At 34.9% G+C, this 20967-nt stretch overlaps 1 protein-coding gene across 1 annotated transcript; it reads left to right on the top strand.

Annotated features, from left to right (window-relative positions):
* The first annotated feature begins 1016 nt into the window (after nucleotides 1–1016).
* LOC121418831 (ribonuclease Oy-like) lies at nucleotides 1017–19674 on the top strand. Its single transcript, XM_041613005.1, has 8 exons — nucleotides 1017–1415; nucleotides 3366–3435; nucleotides 3988–4055; nucleotides 5359–5431; nucleotides 6587–6654; nucleotides 14751–14864; nucleotides 17898–18018; nucleotides 18619–19674. Exons 1-8 carry the CDS (start codon nucleotides 1162–1164, stop codon nucleotides 18772–18774), a joined length of 924 nt encoding a protein of 307 aa, XP_041468939.1. The 5' UTR covers nucleotides 1017–1161; the 3' UTR covers nucleotides 18775–19674.
* Nucleotides 19675–20967: the final 1293 nt, after the last annotated feature.

Genomic DNA, 20967 nt, shown 5'->3' with positions numbered 1-20967 from the left:
TTTTTATATATAGATTTGGACCACAAAGTAACTTGGATATACTGAACTGAAAACTGACTGAATATAATCACATTTTGTAATCGTGAATGGGAGGGCTCTTTTAACGTTCCTTCAGTCGTTAATAATCAGTTCTGCCTGCATCTACAAAATTACCTTTGGTACTTGTAAACGGCTTTAAAAAATCATATCAATTTTAATAAAGTCAATATAATCTACCCCATCCTCTCATGAAAACACCTGTAAAAAATATTGTATTGTTTATTGAACTTGAAGAAAATGTTGACAAATCACAAGAAATGAGAGCGAGTCGGTGTTGAGGGATGATAGCCAGTGCGATTGATCTATATGGGGGGGGGGTGTTCATACTCCGAGTCCCTGAAAGAATGTTTTTATTTGAACCACAGTAGAATTGCATTTATGTGAAATAGAAATAATAATGTTATGGAGGCTTTTGATATGAGATAGCATGCATGTGCAGAAATCTGTCCCCAAAGGTAGGGGGACCAGGGCTGGAAAGGTTTTCACCCAAAATGTAAGGTCGTTTAGTCCAAGGGGGACGCGCCCCCTGGGATTTCCGCCCATGTGGGATATATGGACCTATATACTTTGAAAATGAATTATTACGAAAATAAAGCCAAATTTAACTGTAGATTACATTTAAAAATCTGAGGGTTATCATGCTATAGGTACTATATATGCATTTGAAAATCATACAACCTAATCCCCCAAATCCCTCGCTCACCGCGCACGTCACATCACCAATCTGTCCAGGGGCCCGTTGCAGAAAAGTCAATCGTAAGTCTAAAATGCGCGCTGTTGATTGGGTGATATTCAAGTTACGCATGATTTTTAGAGTTGCGATTGATTGCAACTCTTTCTGCAACGGGTCCCAGATCAGCAGTGGGTATCATTTTTATGGTCATTCTTCCCTCTTCCGCTTTTTTGAGCAGCAAGTGAGCACGCGCGCACGAAGGGAAATTCCCGCATATAGGCACGCAGCTTGCTTGAACAATTAACACAACCGCATATACAGTGCGGAATTGCGATGAAATGAAGAATAACAACTCGACCTGAATTTGCTTCCTCATTTAACACTCGCTCACCTCACACACAGTCAGTTTGCTGAGCAATTGATTTGACACAGACCTTGATTTGACGCCGATGAATGACTACTACTTCACCACAATGGGTATCCGCTTGATTGTTCTGTGTATAATTGTCGAAGTCTGTCTGCTGAACTCACGACAGATTTTTGCGTGGAATGTGGTATCACGAGTTTCGAGACTGCTGTCGCCCGAGTCTGCCCCAGTGAGGCATTCGAGCGTCCGTAGCATACTGGAATCCAGGCTAGAATATGTTACTGGTGAAGTAGACAAAGGAGCATTCACATTTGATCGAAATGTGAACAAGCAAAGGTATGAATCATGTCAAAGTAGGCACTAAACTAGACCAATAAAGACTAAAAGAGGAATAATGATTGGCCAAATCGTGGTTTAGGAAACCACTCATAGATTTGTGTACAAAGTGAATGGAGGTGGAAATAGGGAACCGTGCGTGCGACTAAATAAAGCGCTGCTGTATGAAGTGAACGGTGGTTACCTATATCACGATAATGCCTAATGATTTTTGATAGAAAATTGGTTTGGGAAAATTATAACCTAGGGAGGCCAGGACCTTACTGTGTAATTGACCATACTCACGGGACTAGCGTGATTTATGATCTAAATATTTCTCCAAATGAATTGTGAAAAGAGAAATTATGCACTTACCATGATTGTATGGATGTAAAGTCTAACAAGTGGCAGTTTTCCTGACATCTGGGCACAGACTGGAACCTCTAAAGCGAAAAGTTCTCTCCTACCCCCGTCTCGATCAACCATTTTTGTTAAGAATTGCAACAAAATGGCCGATCGAAACGGGGGTAGAAGGAGAGAACTTTTCGTTTTTTGAGGTTCCAGTCTGTGCCCAAATGTCAGGAAAACTGCCACTCGTTAGACCTTCATCCATACAATCATGGTAAGTGCATAATTTCTCTTTTCACAATTCATTTGGAGAAATATTTAGACCATAAATCACGCTAGTCCCGTGAGTATGGTCAATTACACGGTAAGGTCCTGGGTTAAACTAGGAAAATTATTGGTATGCTGTAGCTTGTAGGCCTACTGACTGTTGCAGTTAACACAACGCAATATCATATTCTAAAGAAATTTGTGTTGCTGGTAATGATAGATGCAGAAACGAAATCATGGATAATGTTATAAAGAATGATATTAAAAGGAATTGAATTGATGTAGAAATAAAATAATATTTATAGGACTGTACATGGGAAAAGATAATAAAGATTATAATCATGAGCCAATACATGTAAGTTTTCAAAAACTAGTATTCTGCAGAATTTAACACCTACAAAAATACTTAGCTAAGTCAGTTACAGCTCAAGAGAAACCATGTTGATGGTAATGATAGATGCAGAAATGAAATCATGGATAATGTTATAAAGAATGATATTAAAAGGAATTGAATTGATGTGGAAATACAATAATATTCATAGTCTGTACTGTACATGGAAAAAGATAATAAAGCTTATAATCATGAGCCAGTACATGTACATTTTAGTTTTCAGAAACTAGTATTCTGCAGAATTTAACACCTACAAAAATACTTAGCTACATGTAAGTCAGTTACAGCTTAAGAGAAATTAGGAGAATATGTTTATAGATCATAACAAGATAAAAGGTGTTTGTTTCTGAAGTAATACTGTTCAATTTTTAGATTGTGCATACAAGTATTATTTTTATACAGAATTTGTTTAGTGTGCACACTTAATGTAATTTACTTGAAAGGCTATGTGAAATACAAAACCAAAGAAAATATGAAATTATAAGGGCTCAAGATGAATACGATTTCAGAATGTGTCCAGTTGAATGTATGTATTTAATTTGTTTATTATAAAAATGGAAATAAAGATCATTTTGAAACTTTGTAAGGCCTAAAAAATAGTTACTTAGGCTACTATGCCATTTTTTAATACCAAACTTTAGGCCACTGAAAATGTGCCCATTTGAATTTGGCCATATATTTTTTTTCATGTCAATGTCATTTTAAGTAATTGCCGCTTCCAAATTTGCCTTGGTGCCCCTCAACCGAGCTTGAACTTTGAAGCCCTCTGCTGCCCGGGGAAAAGTGACCCTCACCAAATTGGCCTTACACCTCCAAAATCCTATTTCAAGGCCTAAAAGGCTACTTCATACTGTAGATTTATATTAAAATTTAAATTGATGTGCATTGAATGATTATTATACTGTACTGTTTACTTTAATATAAACCTATTTGTGTATGATACATGTATATCTTTATCATTGTAGCACGAATGACACTTGGACTGAGCTTGTGCTTACAATACAGTGGCCAAAGAGTTTCTGCATAGAGTATAATGTACAGTAACATTCATTTATTTTTCTTTCCTAAGACATTTGTTCACATTGAAAACTGACATCTTTCTTAATAATTAGTATCAGATTTGTTTGGAATATTACATGTAGGTTGTTGGAAGCAAAAGTATTTCTTCTAAATGATTGAATGATAGTCCCCTGCCATTTGAAATATTTATTGACTTTATATGTTGTACCCATAATGGAAAATGAAATGAATAAAATTAAATATTCTCAATAGATTTTTTTAATCCTATTTTTAGTGCTTTTTAATCTCTCACAATGTTCTCAAAATTATAAGTTACTAGATCTTCATCTATTTAACATGTTTAATTAATTTAAAACCACTTGCAAGTTGCAAGTGAAGTAGAAATATACTGGTCTTTATAATTACACTGAAGCAAGATTGAAGGTCCCTAAAAGAGGGCTCCATTGCACATGCTTTCTTCAAAATGACGTTAAGATCACCAAAACAAAAATTCTATGATGGGCAGGGTGTTTTACTTTATATTGATAAAATAAATGTTTTGTTTTAATTTTCCTCATTGGCTCAAAGGACTCGGGTGAGAAAGGAAAATGCCAAGTCCCTGAAGGGATTGATGATTGGACAATTCATGGCTTATGGTAAGTTTGTTTAAGTTTCTTTGAGTTCAGTAATTGGTATCGGCCAATAGCTGTATTATGACAATGATTGATTGTTAATGAGGATGTGGAACATAAATGAGTTTGAGCTGAGATGTGGCCTCCTACCAACCAAGTTACATGTACCACAAGTCAATGTTATGGACACCCCTCTCAGTTGTCTGGTAGTACAAATAAGCATGACAGAAAATTATAGGAGTTGAATGAAAATTACATGTATGTCAGCCTTCCTGCATAGTAGTAGATTTTATTTTGTACTACTACTTACTGAGAGAAAGATTGTAAGTTTACCAGAACTACGCATTGTGGTTTGGAGATCAATCCATCTACATGTAGTTCTAGTTTACATGAAATATAAATTTATGACTGGCAAGTGATTTTTTGGATGCCACTTTTCCTGGTATACATAACTTGTGCTGCTCTCCACTGATAGTTGTATTTGTACACAAAGTCTGACTATATTCTGTTGTGTTTTTACTTTTTAATGCCAGTGAAAACTATAGTCCCATTGATTTTATTTAGTGCCAATTAGCATCTTAAAAAAGAGTTACATTCGTCCACTTACACTACGAAGAAATTTGCTGTCTAATGTAGAGCAAATCATGTGAGAAATTGTAGTAATTAATGACAAAGTGGCTTTTTTGTTTCACTTATTTCTAAAACTAACAGCATTGATAAGACTGAATCTCTACAAACCCAAACCTCATAAGTGCTAAATGAAAGCGTGTTGCATTGTATGAAATATCCTTAAGTGCACTCAATTCAGAATTTATAACCAAGCGTGTACAGTACCCTGACATGTCATGGGACCAAAGCAAACACATGACTGCAAATAAATCAAACAGAAGTGCCTACCCAGGAGATATTTGGTGGTATGATTATTATGACTAAAATGCCATTTTAAAGAAGAGTTATATGCTTCCTTTTCTCCATGATTAAATTGTTTCTGTCGGGAAATATATGATAATAATGATTTCTCCCTTTTAGTAGTGCTCAGTAATCATTTGCTTTCTATTTGTTTTACACTCTGGATCTGATTTCAAGCGAGCTGTAATTTTAATATTTGTTTTTGTGTATTACCATACTGTATTCATTTTATGTTGCCCTGCATCATGTAACATGGGCTTTTTGTTGATAATTATTTCCATTTTGGTGATAATAAAAGGTGATAAAAAAAGACTGCATATATAGCAAGTTAATCCTTCATTTTAAATATTTTTTTTTACTGTTCAGCATTGTAAATGTCCGAAATCTGTTCTAAATCTGTTTCTTTTCATGTCATCAGGCCATCTAATCCTGGTCAAATAGGCCCAGCATTTTGCAATAATACATGGAAGTTTGACATCACCAAAATATCAGTAAGTAATTTAAGGATGTATTTTTCTCTCTTTTTAAATCATAGTGTATTCTTGAGGAACTTTTTTTCATACTTTTGCATACTCACAATGCATACTTCTAACTTTGAAGTACTTGTTTGAATTGCCCTTTACATAAGTTACAACAAATTGCACTGCTCCAAATTTCCCTTGCATTAGAATCAATATGTATTTAGGATATCTTTATCTTTTAAAAAGAATGTGAAGGAGATACATATATTCCTTTCATAATATTCTTCATAATGATATGTTAGGTACACATTGTTTATCATTTTCACAAGATGAGATAAGACTTCAGGGAGATAATTATTCCATTTGTTTTGTTATTTATCTTTTAGAATTATTTTTTGGGGTTTCTGTTTCCAAAATAGAATTATGGAATACTTGATTTTAAACCTCGTTTTACTACAACAAATTAATCATCAGCTATGATACTCAAGGGACTCTGTGATTCATTTTTTGTTTATTAACTTTGTTTCCAGTTTTGTAAAAAAATATTTTTGCATGGTGTAGAAATCAAAGAAATAAATTATTAGAGAGGTGCTCCAGCCTTATAGAAAGTTTATTTAGATCCTGGGAAATCAATAAAGCATACATAGGCAATTAAAAAAATTATGATGATGATTACAGAAGAATTATTAATGATTACAGGAGAATTATAAAAAAATTTAATGGAAAAAAAGAGAAAACAGTCAGTGGTATTAATAGTTTGATACATGCATTATTATTCCACGTCTTTTCACAAGCCTATTTTTTTTCTTTTGTATTTAAATGAGTATGCCTTCCCAAGTTCCCATATATCCAAATAAGTTGCTTTAATATCAGTTACACATTCCTTAAGAAAATCTTGAAATTGAAATATTTGTAATTGCTTATGATATAAATTAAAGAAAAATGGACTTGCTGCTTCATCATCTCATTCAAATTATTTAGTGTTACCTCATAGAATAACATCATCCAATTCTTCTATGTGCAGCTCCTTGTCCCAAACTAATATTTTTTTCTTTCCCCAACCCTTTGATATCTAGATAACCCTCTCTGTTTATCTTAAACATTCACTATCAATTTTTATCAAGATAATAAAATATGTGAATTTCATTCATTGATTTTGCTTTAATTGTTATTTTTCTTCGGTAGGACATTGAAAAACAGATGAACACTAGCTGGCCAAATTGTATAACAGATGAGCCTTATGATAGCTTGTGGTGAGTTACTCTTTTCAATTCAATATTGTTGTACAATTTACATACATGTTTCAATGATTATCTTAAATAATACAAAAATACTGAATGCTGGAAAAGTGATAGAAGAATTCCAAATGAAATATATTTTTCATAAGGGGTATTATTTTGTGTGTGTGAAATAGAAGTGCAAGAACATACTCCAACGAAGACTTGGGTACAATCGTTGATATTGCTTTGAAACTTATCTATGTGCTTTGTACACCAATTCACGTACATATACTTCTAGTCTTCTACCATACATAGGGGATTTCAATCATTTCATTGTACTCAAGGATGTATTCAATTGTCATCTGATTACAGTTCTGGTTTATGGTTATTTTGAAAGATAAACATGAAACAACTTTGAATAAAATTACTTAGTTCCTGTTGGAGTACACCTCATGCACCAATGGTAGTCTTTTGGTGCAGACAAGTGGGATTTGAAAGAGTTCTAACATATTTTTTTCAAACCATAGGATCGTTGGGCTGAAGTTCCCTTTCCGTTGAAATTGATCGAATTCAGAGTGTGTGTCAATAAATTTTAGACTAGTGTTTGTTGTGCCTGTGAGTTATCCCATTGATATCTGTGAATGTGAGTTTCAGTCATGATAATTTGTTTGGAGTTAGAGGTCAAGTCGACGGTATCAGAAAATTCAATTTGAATTTTTCTAGCAAACTTAAAAATGTCATAACTTTTTTTAATTCTACATCTGATTTGGATGAAATTTTCAGTGTTATGTGTTTGATTTTTCTGTTTTTATTCAAATCAACTTTCGTTGGGTGAAAATATATGTAATCTAGGTATCTATGTACACCTGAATATCTTGTGCCCAGTGGTTTGGATGGGAAATAAGTAATTTGCAACATAATTGAATGCATGATGTTATTACTGGATCTACTATCATGTTGGTCTTTTCTCCATGTTACTGATAAAATATCCTGCCCTGGAGTTGTCCATTGCAATGTCCAATCATATTGTTGGACATGCACCAACACACATTCACAAGCTTACTCCTCTCTCTCTCTCCATAAGTTAGGGACTCCAGTCTTATCTCCATTCCATACATCATGGGCTTTGAATGCATGCCTCAATGACTTTATTTACCTTTGAAAAGAATCCTGGTACATTTGATGAAAGTAATTACTCTGCCCATGCTGGTTGTTGCCTCAGGTTGTTTAATTGACAGTGTAGAATACCACTTCAAAAAAGCCTATAGACCATTCCCCCCCTACAATGGTTATTAATCCATTTCTGAGGAGCACCAATACCAAAAGCCTTTGCAAGTACAGCACAGTTGTTGCATATCCCTGGTTATAGTCAGACATCTAAATGAAGTCATTTTCAAGTATTCTACTAGTTACTATTCTACTACTGCCATGTTTATATTTTGCACATCATCAAAAGATTCTTTCAATCTTTGCAGATCTGAGAATCCCATGGTTGGCAGACTTACAAGTATCCCTGGGTTGACTAACCCAGTTCTCCACTACTTCTTGATTCATGCCTTCCCCCATCAATTTCCTCGCAAAGTGAAACATTGAAGAGGAATTTTAAAGTGATATCACTCTTCATTGGTTTGCACTTTTGTACTATATTGGAGTGATGTGGCCCAGTAGATTAGTCTTCTGACTTTAAAAAAGAGGGTCATTGATTCGAATCCCAGCCATGGCATAATTTCCTTCAGCAAGAAATTTATCCATGTTGTGCTGCACTCGACCCAGGTGAGATGAATGGGTACCTGGTAGGACTTTATTCCTTGAAATGCCACCACGCTGTAAAAGGCTGCGGGGCTAAAGCCAGGGTAATAATATCCAAGTCCTTTGGAAGCTCATAGGGATGTTATGACATAATGTGATATGCGCTATACAAGGACTGCGTTTTTAACTTTTTATTATATTTATATGTACATTGTATATTTGATTGACAAAATGCCAAGTACATGTACATACCACTAAAGTTTAACCAGCTCTATGGTTTAACTCAATAATCCACAGATTAAGGGAAACCTATTTTTGCTAACCATCACCAATTGATCAAAGGCCTGAAGTGAATCAAGAGATACAGTTTCAGGTTTATTTGTTGCAAATTGTAGGTACAATTGATTTGTGGTAGTACATACTGTAGTGGCACTGGACTATTGCCAGATGAACAAGCTCAATGTTAGTTGTACTAATGAATATTGTTCAGTGCTCTGACGACTCATCCCTTCTATATCATTACATGACGGAAATTCTTTTTGAAAGTATTGATCATTCTCTATCATCATCTTCTGTTTTTGTAGCAGTGAAAAGAAAATAATTATTTATGATTGGTGGCTTTGTGGCAATGTATACTATTGTTCGAACATTACAGGGAATCAAACCTTGATAATAGGTTATTTGTATGAAGGTAAAAGCATAAAATTCAGATTCAGATTAATTTATTATTGATCCATGATAAAATACATAGAAATTTGGCCTCCACTGGCTGTACATAAAAATGATATAAAGTATATGTATACAAACACAAACGACATATACATTGGGCGAATATGTTGAAAGAAAATATACATAAACAATTCAAACATATATTGCAATATACAAAATAGAAAGGAGATGTCAAATAATTTACTTAACCATTAAGGACAAAGAGTGAGAAACAGCTGAGAGTTAACTAAGAGATATATATTGAAGAGAACATGCAAGCAAGAAGAGAAAAAACTAGAACTGCAATCGTTTCAGAACGATGTGCATGCATTGACGCCTCTGATTTAATAGAGGGCAAGAAACAGGAGGAGATCAAGAGAAAACTCTAGATGATATACATTCTCAAAATATTAGAGGGCGGTATTTCTTAAAGGAATGATCACTGATGCGTAAAACACAGTTGGAGTATGTGAAATGATACAATTGGCAAACCCTGAAAACATGAGACCAAAATAAATTCAAACAAGGAAGTTATGGCAATTTAACTATTTCAAGACTTTGCAATAGAAGGCGCTATTTCTAAAGGTTATGGTCCCTAATTATGGACAGTATGTCTACCAAATCAGAATGAATTTGGATGAGAAACGGAGGCAGGAGAGGACTAACAAAAATTACATGTTAATCAAATTGGATTTTGGCAGATTTTGTTTTTCATACGAAATTACATTCTCGAGTCAAACAAATTTCGTCCATTTTTAGACCATGTGGCCGCTGAACAAAGAGAGAGACAGAAAGACGCAGAGAGAGTAATAGAAATAAGCATACGAATTCGCTGACAATTCATCAACGTAACCCAGTGTTAAGTACATATCAGAACGATGTGCATGCATAAACTGAGTTTATCGCCTTATTGGACAAATGGCGTGCCATAGTACGTTCAGTTCGTTTTTGCGCGAGACCGATGCAATAGACACTGTGTACAATTCTGTTGTTGATAATGTGTACATAGTGAGCGGTATACCATGTGTTCAGATTGACTTATCTTGAAATTTTCTGTTGTAACCTATGTCGTATTTGGTATCACTGGAAAGAGTATTCCAATGCGGTGACATTGATACCACTTTTATTTGTGCGCAGGCAATAGACCGGAAGTAAATGCCATATAAAGAAAGACATTAAAAATGAAGGTTTTGCACAATAATTTTAAGCTGACGTCAGCAATTTGTTAGTTTCTGTTACAAAACATTAACGAACTGTTGAAGTATATATCAATACTCAGATCTGCCAAGTTAGAAAGAATAAGCTTCAATAATAAGGAAATAAGAGCAAGTTGAAGTTGTGCTGGCATTAAAGTGCCTTTTGGGGTATTTTGCTGATTTTGGGGAGCATTTTTGAGATATTTCGTCAGTTGTAAGGTATATATTTTTTTAAATGGCATGAAAGGGCATATCTTGAAGACCCTAAATCCAAGAAAGGGTACGGGTTTGGCCATGCATGACGCAATGAGGAGCATTCAAAGGTAAGTGTTTTTGAAACTTTAGAGGGCGCTATTTCAATGACGAAAAATCAGTGATGCGTGAAAACTGAGTAGTATGTATGATACGGTACTGTAATCAACTCCTGAATATATGAGCTCGAAATGAATAAAAACAAGAAAATTATGGCCATTTTACGATTTTTTGACTTTACATTTTAATAAATATGAAGTTTTTGAAGGAAGGCTATTTCGGATTTGAATTTAAGGCATGAAGATGGCATTTGAAGGTCAAGTTATACGTCGCAGATGACGGAGCAACTCTTGGACTATCTATAGCAATTTGTTAGAAGTCTTTAGCATGCAGGATAACTGAGATATGAAAGAATGAAGAATGGTATGCAAATGGACTTGAAATTGACAAAATGGCGCCTGGATGGTCATGCATGAGTGATTTTGGAAAATGGAAGACGAGAGGCACAACTAGGGATGCTGGACAACATGTCTACCAAATTTGGTTGAATTTGGATGAAGGACGGAGCCAGGGTAGAGCTAACAAAACCATGTGTTAAACAAATGGGATTTTGGTGGAAGAAGAAGAAGAAGAAGACTAGAACTGCAATCGTTTCAGAACGATGTGCATGCATTGACGCCTCTGATTTAATAGAGGGCAAGAAACAGAAAGAGATAGAAAGAAAACTGTAGATGATATACATTCTCAAAATATTAGAGGGCGCTATTTCTTAAAGGAATTGTCACTGATGCGTAAAACACAGTTAGATTATGTGAAATGATACAATTGGCAAACCCTGAAAATATGAGACAAAAATAAATTCAAAGGAAGTTATGGCAATTCAACTATTTTAAGACTTTGCAATAGAGGGCGCTATTTCTAAAGTTATGGTCACTAATTATGGATAACATGTCTACCAAATTAGAATGAATTTTGATGAGGAACGGTGGCAGGGGAGGACTAACAAATATTACATGTTAATCAAATTGGATATTAGCACATTTTGCTGTCCATAGGAAGTTACATTCTCGAGTAAAATTTTTTTAGACCATATTGGCGGCCCATACGTGGTTGTTGAAAATGTGTGCATTGTGAGCAGTATACCATGTGTTCAGATTGACTTATCTTGAAATTTTCTGTTGTAACCTATGTCGTATTTGGTATCACTGGAAAGAGTATTGCAATGCGGTGACATTGATACCACTTTTATTTGTGTGGAGGCAATAGACCGGAAGTAAATGCCATATAAAGAAAGACATTAAAAATAAAGGTTTTGCACAATAATTTTAAGCTACCGTCAGCAATTTGTTAGTTTCTGTTACAAAACATTAACGAACTGTTTAGGTATATATCAATACTCATATCTGCCAAGTTAAAAAGAATAAGCTTCAATAATAAGGAAAAAGAGCAAGTTGAAGTTGTGCTGGCAGTAAAGTGCATTTTTGGGTATTTTGCTGATTTTCGGGAGCATTTTTGAGATATTTCGTCAGTTGTAAGGTATATATTTTTTTAAATGGCATGAAAGGGCATATCTTGAAGACCCTAAATCCAAGAAAGGGTACGGGTTTGGCCATGCATGACGCAATGAGGGGCATTCAAAGGTAAGCGTTTTTGAAACTTTAGAGGGCGCTATTTCAATGATGGAAGATCAATGATGCGTGAAAACTTAGTAGCATGTATGTTATGATACCGTGATCAATTTCTAAAAGAATGAGCGCAAAATGAATAAAAACAGAAAAGTTACGGCCATTTTACGACTTTTAGACATTACATTTCAATAAATATGAAGATTTTGAAGGAAGGCTATTTCGGATTTGAATTTAAGGCATGAAGATGGCATTTTGAAGGTCAAGTTATACGTCGCAGATGATGGAGCAACTCTTGGACTATCTATAGCAATTTGTTAGAAGTCTGTAGCATGCAGGATAACTGAGATATGAAAGAATGAAGAATGGTATGCAAATGGACTTGAAATTGACAAAATGGCGCCTGGATGGTCATGCATGAGTGATTTTGGAAAATGGAAGACGAGAGGCACAACTAGGGATGCTGGACAACATGTCTACCAAATTTGGATGAATTTGGATCAGGGACGGAGTCAGGGTAGAGCTAACAAAACCATGTGTTAAACAAATGGGATTTTGGTGGAAGAAGAAGAAGAAGAAGAAGAAGAAGAAGATTACGGAATAGGAATATGGAACAAGAACAATGCATTGTCGCCATTGGGCGTCAATGCAATTAGGTGGATACAACAAAAGTGAACACAGTGGAGAAGGAAAGTGAGCGAAGAAGATAGAGGGAAATCTTAGCAGAAAGAGATAGAGAGGGAAAGAAAAAAAAACTCAACGGAATGATAATTAGGCATTACAGAATTGCAGCGAGGATACACAGCTGTACTCATACGTAAAAGTAATTGCATAACAAAAAAGAACACATTAAAAAACCGACTTTGAAGTGAAGATGGGAAGGACAGAGGCAAGAATGGGCTGCATGGAGATCAATTACAAGTGTGTTCGAATTGAATTACTTCATAATACTAATAATATAATATCGGGTAGACGGGCAAAGACGTCAAGGATTGAATGCTGACATACTGTACGTGATTACAAAAGCCTCAACGTTTAACTTTCTCATTGTACATATGAATTGCATTGGGTACAAACGATTGTCTAAATCGTGAACGGTTACTCTTGGGTGCACGGATGCGAATGCCCGAGCGGTTGAATCCAAAGAAACTGTGCAATGGATGTGATGGATCATTCATGATTGTATGTACAATGTACTTTTAGTAAAATACGTTTTTCATACAAAGTACTGATGGGGGGAAGATTCGAGTGAATCAGTCTTTGTGTGATTTTCCTGGGTCTTTCAATTTTTTTCAGATTTTTATTTGAGAGATTGCCAAAAATGCACAAAAAATTGAAAGTGAGGATACCCTGAATAAGAGATTGGTAGAAAAGAACCAAGATCCTATTATCTTGACGAAACTCCTTGAGTTTCCTCAAAAAGTGTAACCTTTGACATGCCTTGCCTGCTACAATTTGTGAGTTCTTGTTCCAGTTCAGTTTACCATCAATAGTGATTCCAATGTACTTAAATTCAGAAACATGTTCAATCCTTTCATCGTGAATAAGTAATGGTTCATGGGGTTGAGAAGAACGACGAAAATCAAATACCATTTCCTTAGTCTTGTTTACGTAAAGAACTAGGTGATGTTGATCACACCAGTTTACAAATTGATCAACTTGCCTAAGATATGACCTACTGTCTCCTAGGATGAAACCAGTGATGACGGTGTCATCAGCATACCTAATTATTGAACAATTATCGTGGGTGACATTACAATCGCTTGTATAGAGAGAAAAGAGAGTTGGTGAAATTACACAGCCTTGAGGAGAACCTAAATTCAAACATTTGCTGACAGAATTCAAATTATTGCACTTAACTCATTGTGGTCTGTCTATAAGCAAATTGTAAATAATTCTGACAAGAGAAGCAGAATGGTAATAGTCTGAAAGAAATCAGATATGGAGTAAATTATTTCTGTTTATAAGTGAGATCACCACTTCAAGCTAGCTATTCAATACAGTGGTAGAGACGATCTCTATCATGTGCTTCATTGTGAGAATTTTTTTTTTCATTAAGCCCCTTTCTCTATGGGTGCATCTCAAATGTAATGCAGACAGTATTGTTAGTCCTCATAAAAAAGAAAATTATGATGATTTATATTATTGAAAAAAAAAGACATTTTAGTAATTTTGTGCATGAGAGCAAATGGTGGAATACAGCCCTTACCCAGCATCCAATTACATTGTGACCAAGGGCATAGGGAGGATAATTTAATTTTCAATTTAAAAAAGTTCATCTATGTATTTCAGCCAAATTTAAAAAGTTCAGGTATTTTTAAAGCTACCTATATAACAACTAAGAAAAAAGTGACATCACTTACACAGTCAACTTGAAATTTTCGTCAATAAGAGACAACAACTTTTCGCAACTTTAACATGTTAACTACTTAATTTGTTTTTATTATTTTCCTTTTATTTTCAATCAACTTTTCCCTTGGATCAAAAAATAAATTCCCCATAAAAAATGTCAGGATTGGACTTCCCCTTTGCTTGCCTTTCACTTTGTAAACAAGGCATATCAGGTGACCAACCATTGTATTTTGTTTTCCTCAATCAGGTCACATGAATGGGAAAAGCATGGCACTTGTGCTTCATCATTGCCGGCCTTGTATGGAGAGCATAATTACTTTCAACAGACTCTCTCTCTGAGAAAACAATATGACATCAAAGGGTAAGTACCATTTTTATTTCCTTTCATTCCATAAAGCATAAGAACAGCATTCGGGGCTCCTTAATACAACGGTGCAAGACGAGTTGCAAATATGAAAGAACCCCACTGATTGGTTCCTGGTCAGTGTTTTAAACAGAGTATGCATGCAACAATGATATTTATTGGTCATCAAGTATTTAGTATTAATTGCAAACCTTTGTGTCATGGAGTCCGAGGGGGGGGGTGGGATGATGGGGCAAGCTCTTGGTAACAAATCCCTCTAACCTTTTTCAAACCCTTCAAACTTTCCGTCTGCTCAGTCCTTTCTGGTGCGAATGGTTTATTTTGGGGTATGTTAGGTACCTTATTGCTGTTGCTCTTTTCTGGGCAGGTTGCAGCTGTATCAAATAATTCCTGTTCTTCCTAGGACATTTGACCTATATGTGCATGACAAAACTATTTGTTTTTCTCAGTCATGAGTTTTTACCTTTGCCATGCTGCGTTGATCAGCAACTACGCATTCTACAATCTTTGGTGTAGGTGAAGCTTGCCGCTTTGGAAGAAAAAGCTTACCAAAATATGAATGTGGAAAATGAACAATTTGTGTTATCATCACACCACTTATACCGTGTTTACACAGTGACACGGCTCGGGGGTTCGACACGCGAGCCGTGCTCAACACGGCAATTTTATGCTGTGTAAACGCGATCAGTGTGATCCGCGAGCCGTGTCGAACACGGCTTTTTTGATCCGCCAAAATCGTAGGTTTCAACCCGCGAGCCGAGTCAGACTCGGCAATTTTTTCGTGTGTAAACAGAAAGCCGTGTCGAACTCTCTTGACCAGGTCACTGCGCGCGCTTTCACTTTTGGCATTGTTGTTGTTCGCACGGACAAGATTCGATTCCGGCGGTGAATTTGCGACGTCATAATTCTTCTTCCGTTCGAGATCCGCGAGCCGTGTTGAACTCGCCTTTTTATATGTACGTATAAACGCGATCTCTGATCCCTTCTTCGCAGTGTTCAACCTGGCTCGCGGATTCAACACCCGAGCCGAGTCAATGTGTAAACACGGTATTAGATACATGTAAACCTTTCCAGATTCCAGATTGGTATTAGATTAGATGAAGCTACATGTAGATAAGTGTGTAGCCAAGTGACAATTCACTCTCAGAGTTGGACAGAATACTCTGTGCTCTATGTTTTATTTCCTCCTGGAATATTATTAAATGTTCCTTTTGTTACAGATATCCTGTTTCCCAAATATTTTGAAGCTTTTGGAAGTGTTTTGAAACAAAGCCAATCTGTGCATAAACTTTGAGGGTAGTGAAAATGACAGAGTTTGATTTTTGAGCTGCCTCAGCTGTGCATTAAATTGTCAGCTGATTAAAAATCTCTTGTATCATGTTTGAACAGAATGTTGTCATGGGTTGATCAGGGAAATCCCAACAAGGTTGTGAAATGTGTTCCTGAATGAAAAATAAAATGATGGATGTGGTCTACCACGATGACTTGCTTAAGTGTCTTCTGTTTCAGTACTCAATCTTCCATTGAAATACAGGATAGGACCTACATGTACAGTATATACTGTAGATAAATTACTTGTGCAGCACATTTCTTGTTGCTCACATTATGACCAGTGGGCAGTTTACCTGAGCTTTGATTTATATTCATAAGATGGATGAAAAGGGTCATTGGACCCCGAAGCTTAGCAATGATGTAAAATATCAGGAATAAAAATCATTGGTGAAGGTTTGAAAAAAAGATCCATCAAAGATTGAATTAGAATTTTAAGTTTTAGATCTGTGATGTTGTATAAGAGCAGCTGCTTTTTCATATATTAATGTTATGTTATATAAAATGCATAAATTTCAATGTTAATGATTCATGATAACTAAAATATATTTCTTTTTGTTCAGGAGCGGTTGTGAAATGATTGTCTGTTGATTATTTTAATGCATGATACGTGGAAAGCTGCTCACATATGATGTCACAATAAAAAAAATAACTGTTTGAAAATTGGCTTTTTATAAAACTAAATTTTTTTTTTTTTTTCATTTTGGGGGTTACTTTCACAAACTACTGCCTAAATCTGAACATTGGACAAGCTTTAACATTGCAATGAATTAGGATGTCCAGGGCTCCTTTTTTAGTTACCACGGCCCTTTTGAGCATTTCGGGGGCTGGATCGCCCCTAGCCCCCATTTAATTTTGTTCATTGGTGAGTACTGGACATATGAATTGAAATAAAATTACAGATCATGGTATGGCAAAACAATGATTTATTAAATAACTAGGTTACATATTACCATTTAGGTCCATTACATGTCATGTATGTCCCTTCAAATCATCAATGTCAAGCCTTTTTGTTGTTCTTTTTCTATTTATCCATAATTGTATTTGAGTTGCTATTAAACTGAATAATTCATATGATATTACATGATGGATTTGTTTGAAATGAATGAAATGATTTGATGAAACAAACAAACTTTTTGCTAATACATCAGTATAATTACATGTACCCAAATGGGTAGTTCTTGCTATTTGCCTTCATGGAAGATTATATTTCAAAGTAAAATTTCAATAATTATCGGGCCGATATTTGCCAATTATGTTTTCTTTTGCGTTATCACAATTAGATAAGAAACAAGATGTCGAGATCATCAGTATGTACTACTATTAACAATCTCAAGGTTAGGTCTTTATTTAATCTTGTTGAATTCTGCGTTATTTGAACATCATTAGAGTTTTCTTCCTTCTCCTCCTCCTCATCATCACCATTCTCATCTTCATCACTAGCATCTTTACCATTACTATTCAACATCACCATTCTCCTGAAGACATCAAAACCATACATTCCAATTAATGGAGTTTGGTGGTCCTTTTAAAAATACAGGATCAAACATCATTGTATCAAAGTGTAGTATGTTACAAATTGTCCCCGAAGTTAATAGTCTCCAAGTTAATTAGATTTGAAAAAAAGAGAATATTTATAGTGATCGTTAAATTAGATTTGTCAGGTATCATTTCATTTGTGTTTTATTTGTTCTCTGACAGGATGCTTGAAGCTAGTGCAGTCGTCCCTTCTGATACAAATTGGTATATGTACCAAACAATTAATAATGCTGTTAAGGATGTCATTGGCACTGATCCAACACTAACATGTGTATATGATAAGGTAAATATTTTTAGTTCTACATTACCCGGTACCTGTTGTTTAAAATCCTCCTAGTTTTCAAGCTCCTAGCTAAACTTTCTTAATAATTCCAAACTATTAAAAAAAAGTAATATGTTCTGGTAGAAAAGAGGGAAACTTGACGAGAGTTATGACTTCCAAGCCGGGACAATGAAGTCCTGATGGCCTGCAGAGGGCTTTCCTTTGGAAATGGGCTGATAGCATCTTGATGGATTGTACAAATCATTTTCGAAGTCTTTGTTTTTGTAGGAAAATATTTTCTTTTGAATTGATTCTTTTTGTATTTTATAAATGAATATAAAGAAGGCTATAACAACATACCCTGTAAATGTCGACATCCAAACAGAATTTATCAGTTCAACAATGCTACATCTATGTAACAGATATTGTAACATGAGTGTTAAATGGTTAGTATGTTGATTCATAATTGATGTAACACCAAATTTTAAAAGGTTATTTCATCAAACTGATATCATTTTCTGTCTCTTCTAACCCTACAATTTGCTTAAAATCATATATTTTTTCAGTATTTAAACCTCTGAATCCCTAATTAAATGAGATACTTGTTTCTTTTATTTGTAGAAGACGGAGCGTGTGTACTTATCACAAATTGAATTTTGTTTGGACAAAGATTTCAAGCTCATTGACTGCATTGCACCAAACTCAGCACCGAAATCAAATCTGCGGGATGAGAACTGTGAACACGACAAGAAAATTTACTACCCTATGTTGAGTTAAGAGGAAGCGTTCATTGTTTTTCCATCTCATATGTGCCACATTGGAACAGACCTGTTGTAAGTTTTCTTTGAGTAATTAATTCATATTCACAAAGGTGTACTAAGTAACCATTGTTTAAAGCTCTCTACCGTAGTTGAAATACGGGTTGCCTGGTGTGTCCTATATGTGTGTGTACTGAGTTTCGATTATGGTAATGTTTTGTTTCTTGAGTAGGACAACTCTCATGGATGATGACTCCCTCGAGGACTTAATTCTCATGTTCTTGTGGGAAGTCGTCCTCTTGGGAATGTTCTACAACTCACACCTACGTAGTTTGCCTACCAAAGATACAGATAAATCAAGTATTGACTGTTAGAGATACAGCTTCCAATGACAAAAGCTTTAGATATTTTAATCATGATTTACGCGAGAATCAGAAATCCATATTTTTATAATTGATATTTTGATCTCATGTCAATCATGTGAGTACGACCTTGGTCTTGTACCCTGAAACTTCTATAACAGAATTATGATTTGAAATATATTAATGAAAGCTATATCAAATCATGAATTTTAATAATCGAATGAACCAGGCTGATGAAAATTATTGTACAACTTTGTATTTATAATATTGAATGATAATAGGCTTTTGAGAAATGGTACTAATGATGTAAGGTTCGATGCGATAATCAAACCTTCTTTTCTGAATGTTTGGTGTACATGCACAAGTAGGTATGTGCAGGAGGAAATACAATGACTCCAGTTATATAAGCTATAACAAAGCTTAGTCATCATCATGTAGCAGTTTATTATTTCCTTGTCCTTCATTTTTTGTAAACTTGGTGATGGTATTTTATATTTATTTCCCATGTATAAAAGTATTTAACCCTCCTCAAGTTTCATGTCTTGTTCGCATTCTTATGAAGTACATTATACATGAATTTGAGAAATGAAGATTTTGTGTTGTTGATCAACCTAAGAAAATTTTGTTTTAAGATAATTCATATTTCATGTGCTTCAAAATAATGCATTATGAATTTCACCCCACAGTAATTGACCTTTAAAGGGGAAGTTCACCCTGACAAAAACCTTATTGTAAAAATGGCAGAAAAAATAATAAAAGATATTGCCGAAGGTTTGAGAAAAATTCATCAAATAATTAAAAAGTTATTAGAATTTCAATTCTTTGATTTGTGACGTCATATGCGAGCAGCATTCCTACATAGCGAATGGTAAAAAATCAATGAAATGTCATTTTCTCAGAAAATTGAAAATGGTTTTCACTGTACCTTTTGTATGTCGATAGACAAATTATTTTACACCCGATCATGAATAGAAAACAAAATTAAGTCATCAGGAACCATGCAAAATTTGAAATTCATGCATTTTATATTGCATAACACATGACGTCACAAGTCCAAAACTTTGAACTCTAATAACTTTCTTACTCTAACGGTTTTTACTCAAACCTTCACCAATATTTTACTATTTTTTCTGCTATTTTTGCAACAAAGTTTTCTTCAGGGTGAACTTCCCCTTTAAAGATGTCTTACAGGGATGCCAGTTTTCAGGCAAAACCCTGAATTCAGGCTCTGGCCAGTTATTTTCAGGCCATAGTTTTAGTACTTTTGTGTACAAAATATTGTATTCTAGGTGATTTTCAGGCCATCTGATCAATTCCAACTGGCATCCCTAGTATTAGTTTTCCTGTACATTTTTTATTCTTGCTCCTTAAAATATATCATCATGTGAGTGTAATGTTGGGTATTCTGTTCAGAAGTAAACAGGGTTGTGTATGTGGAGTGGTTCTTGTCTAGTGAGATTTTGAAATGGGAAATTTTGCTGAAAATGCTACATTTGTAGATATTTTGCACAATTTTTCACAAAGGTGCACAAAAAGTAATAACGGCATTAAAAGAACCACACCCAGTGATGGGTAACATTTCGGGTATCTGAAATGATGGTTGTTGTTTGCTTTTTTGTTGTTGTATTTTTACTTCAGTAGCATACCACATAAGACACCTCCTCCCCCCCTCGGAAATAATCATACAGTATATGAAAATAACTGGCCTGTAGAAGACAAACTAGGTTATATTTTCTCACATTTTAATAATCATTAATTTTTTTTTAGAGGTATGTGAATGATTTTACGTATACACTGTTTATGTGCAATTAGTACTTTCTCATCATGCACAACAATGTGACCGATTCCAT

The sequence above is a fragment of the Lytechinus variegatus genome, chromosome 7 (assembly GCF_018143015.1).
Source record: "Lytechinus variegatus isolate NC3 chromosome 7, Lvar_3.0, whole genome shotgun sequence".
Lineage (NCBI taxonomy): Eukaryota > Metazoa > Echinodermata > Echinoidea > Temnopleuroida > Toxopneustidae > Lytechinus > Lytechinus variegatus.
Note: the sequence above shows the minus strand (reverse complement) of the source record. Positions and strands in the feature narration are given on the sequence as shown.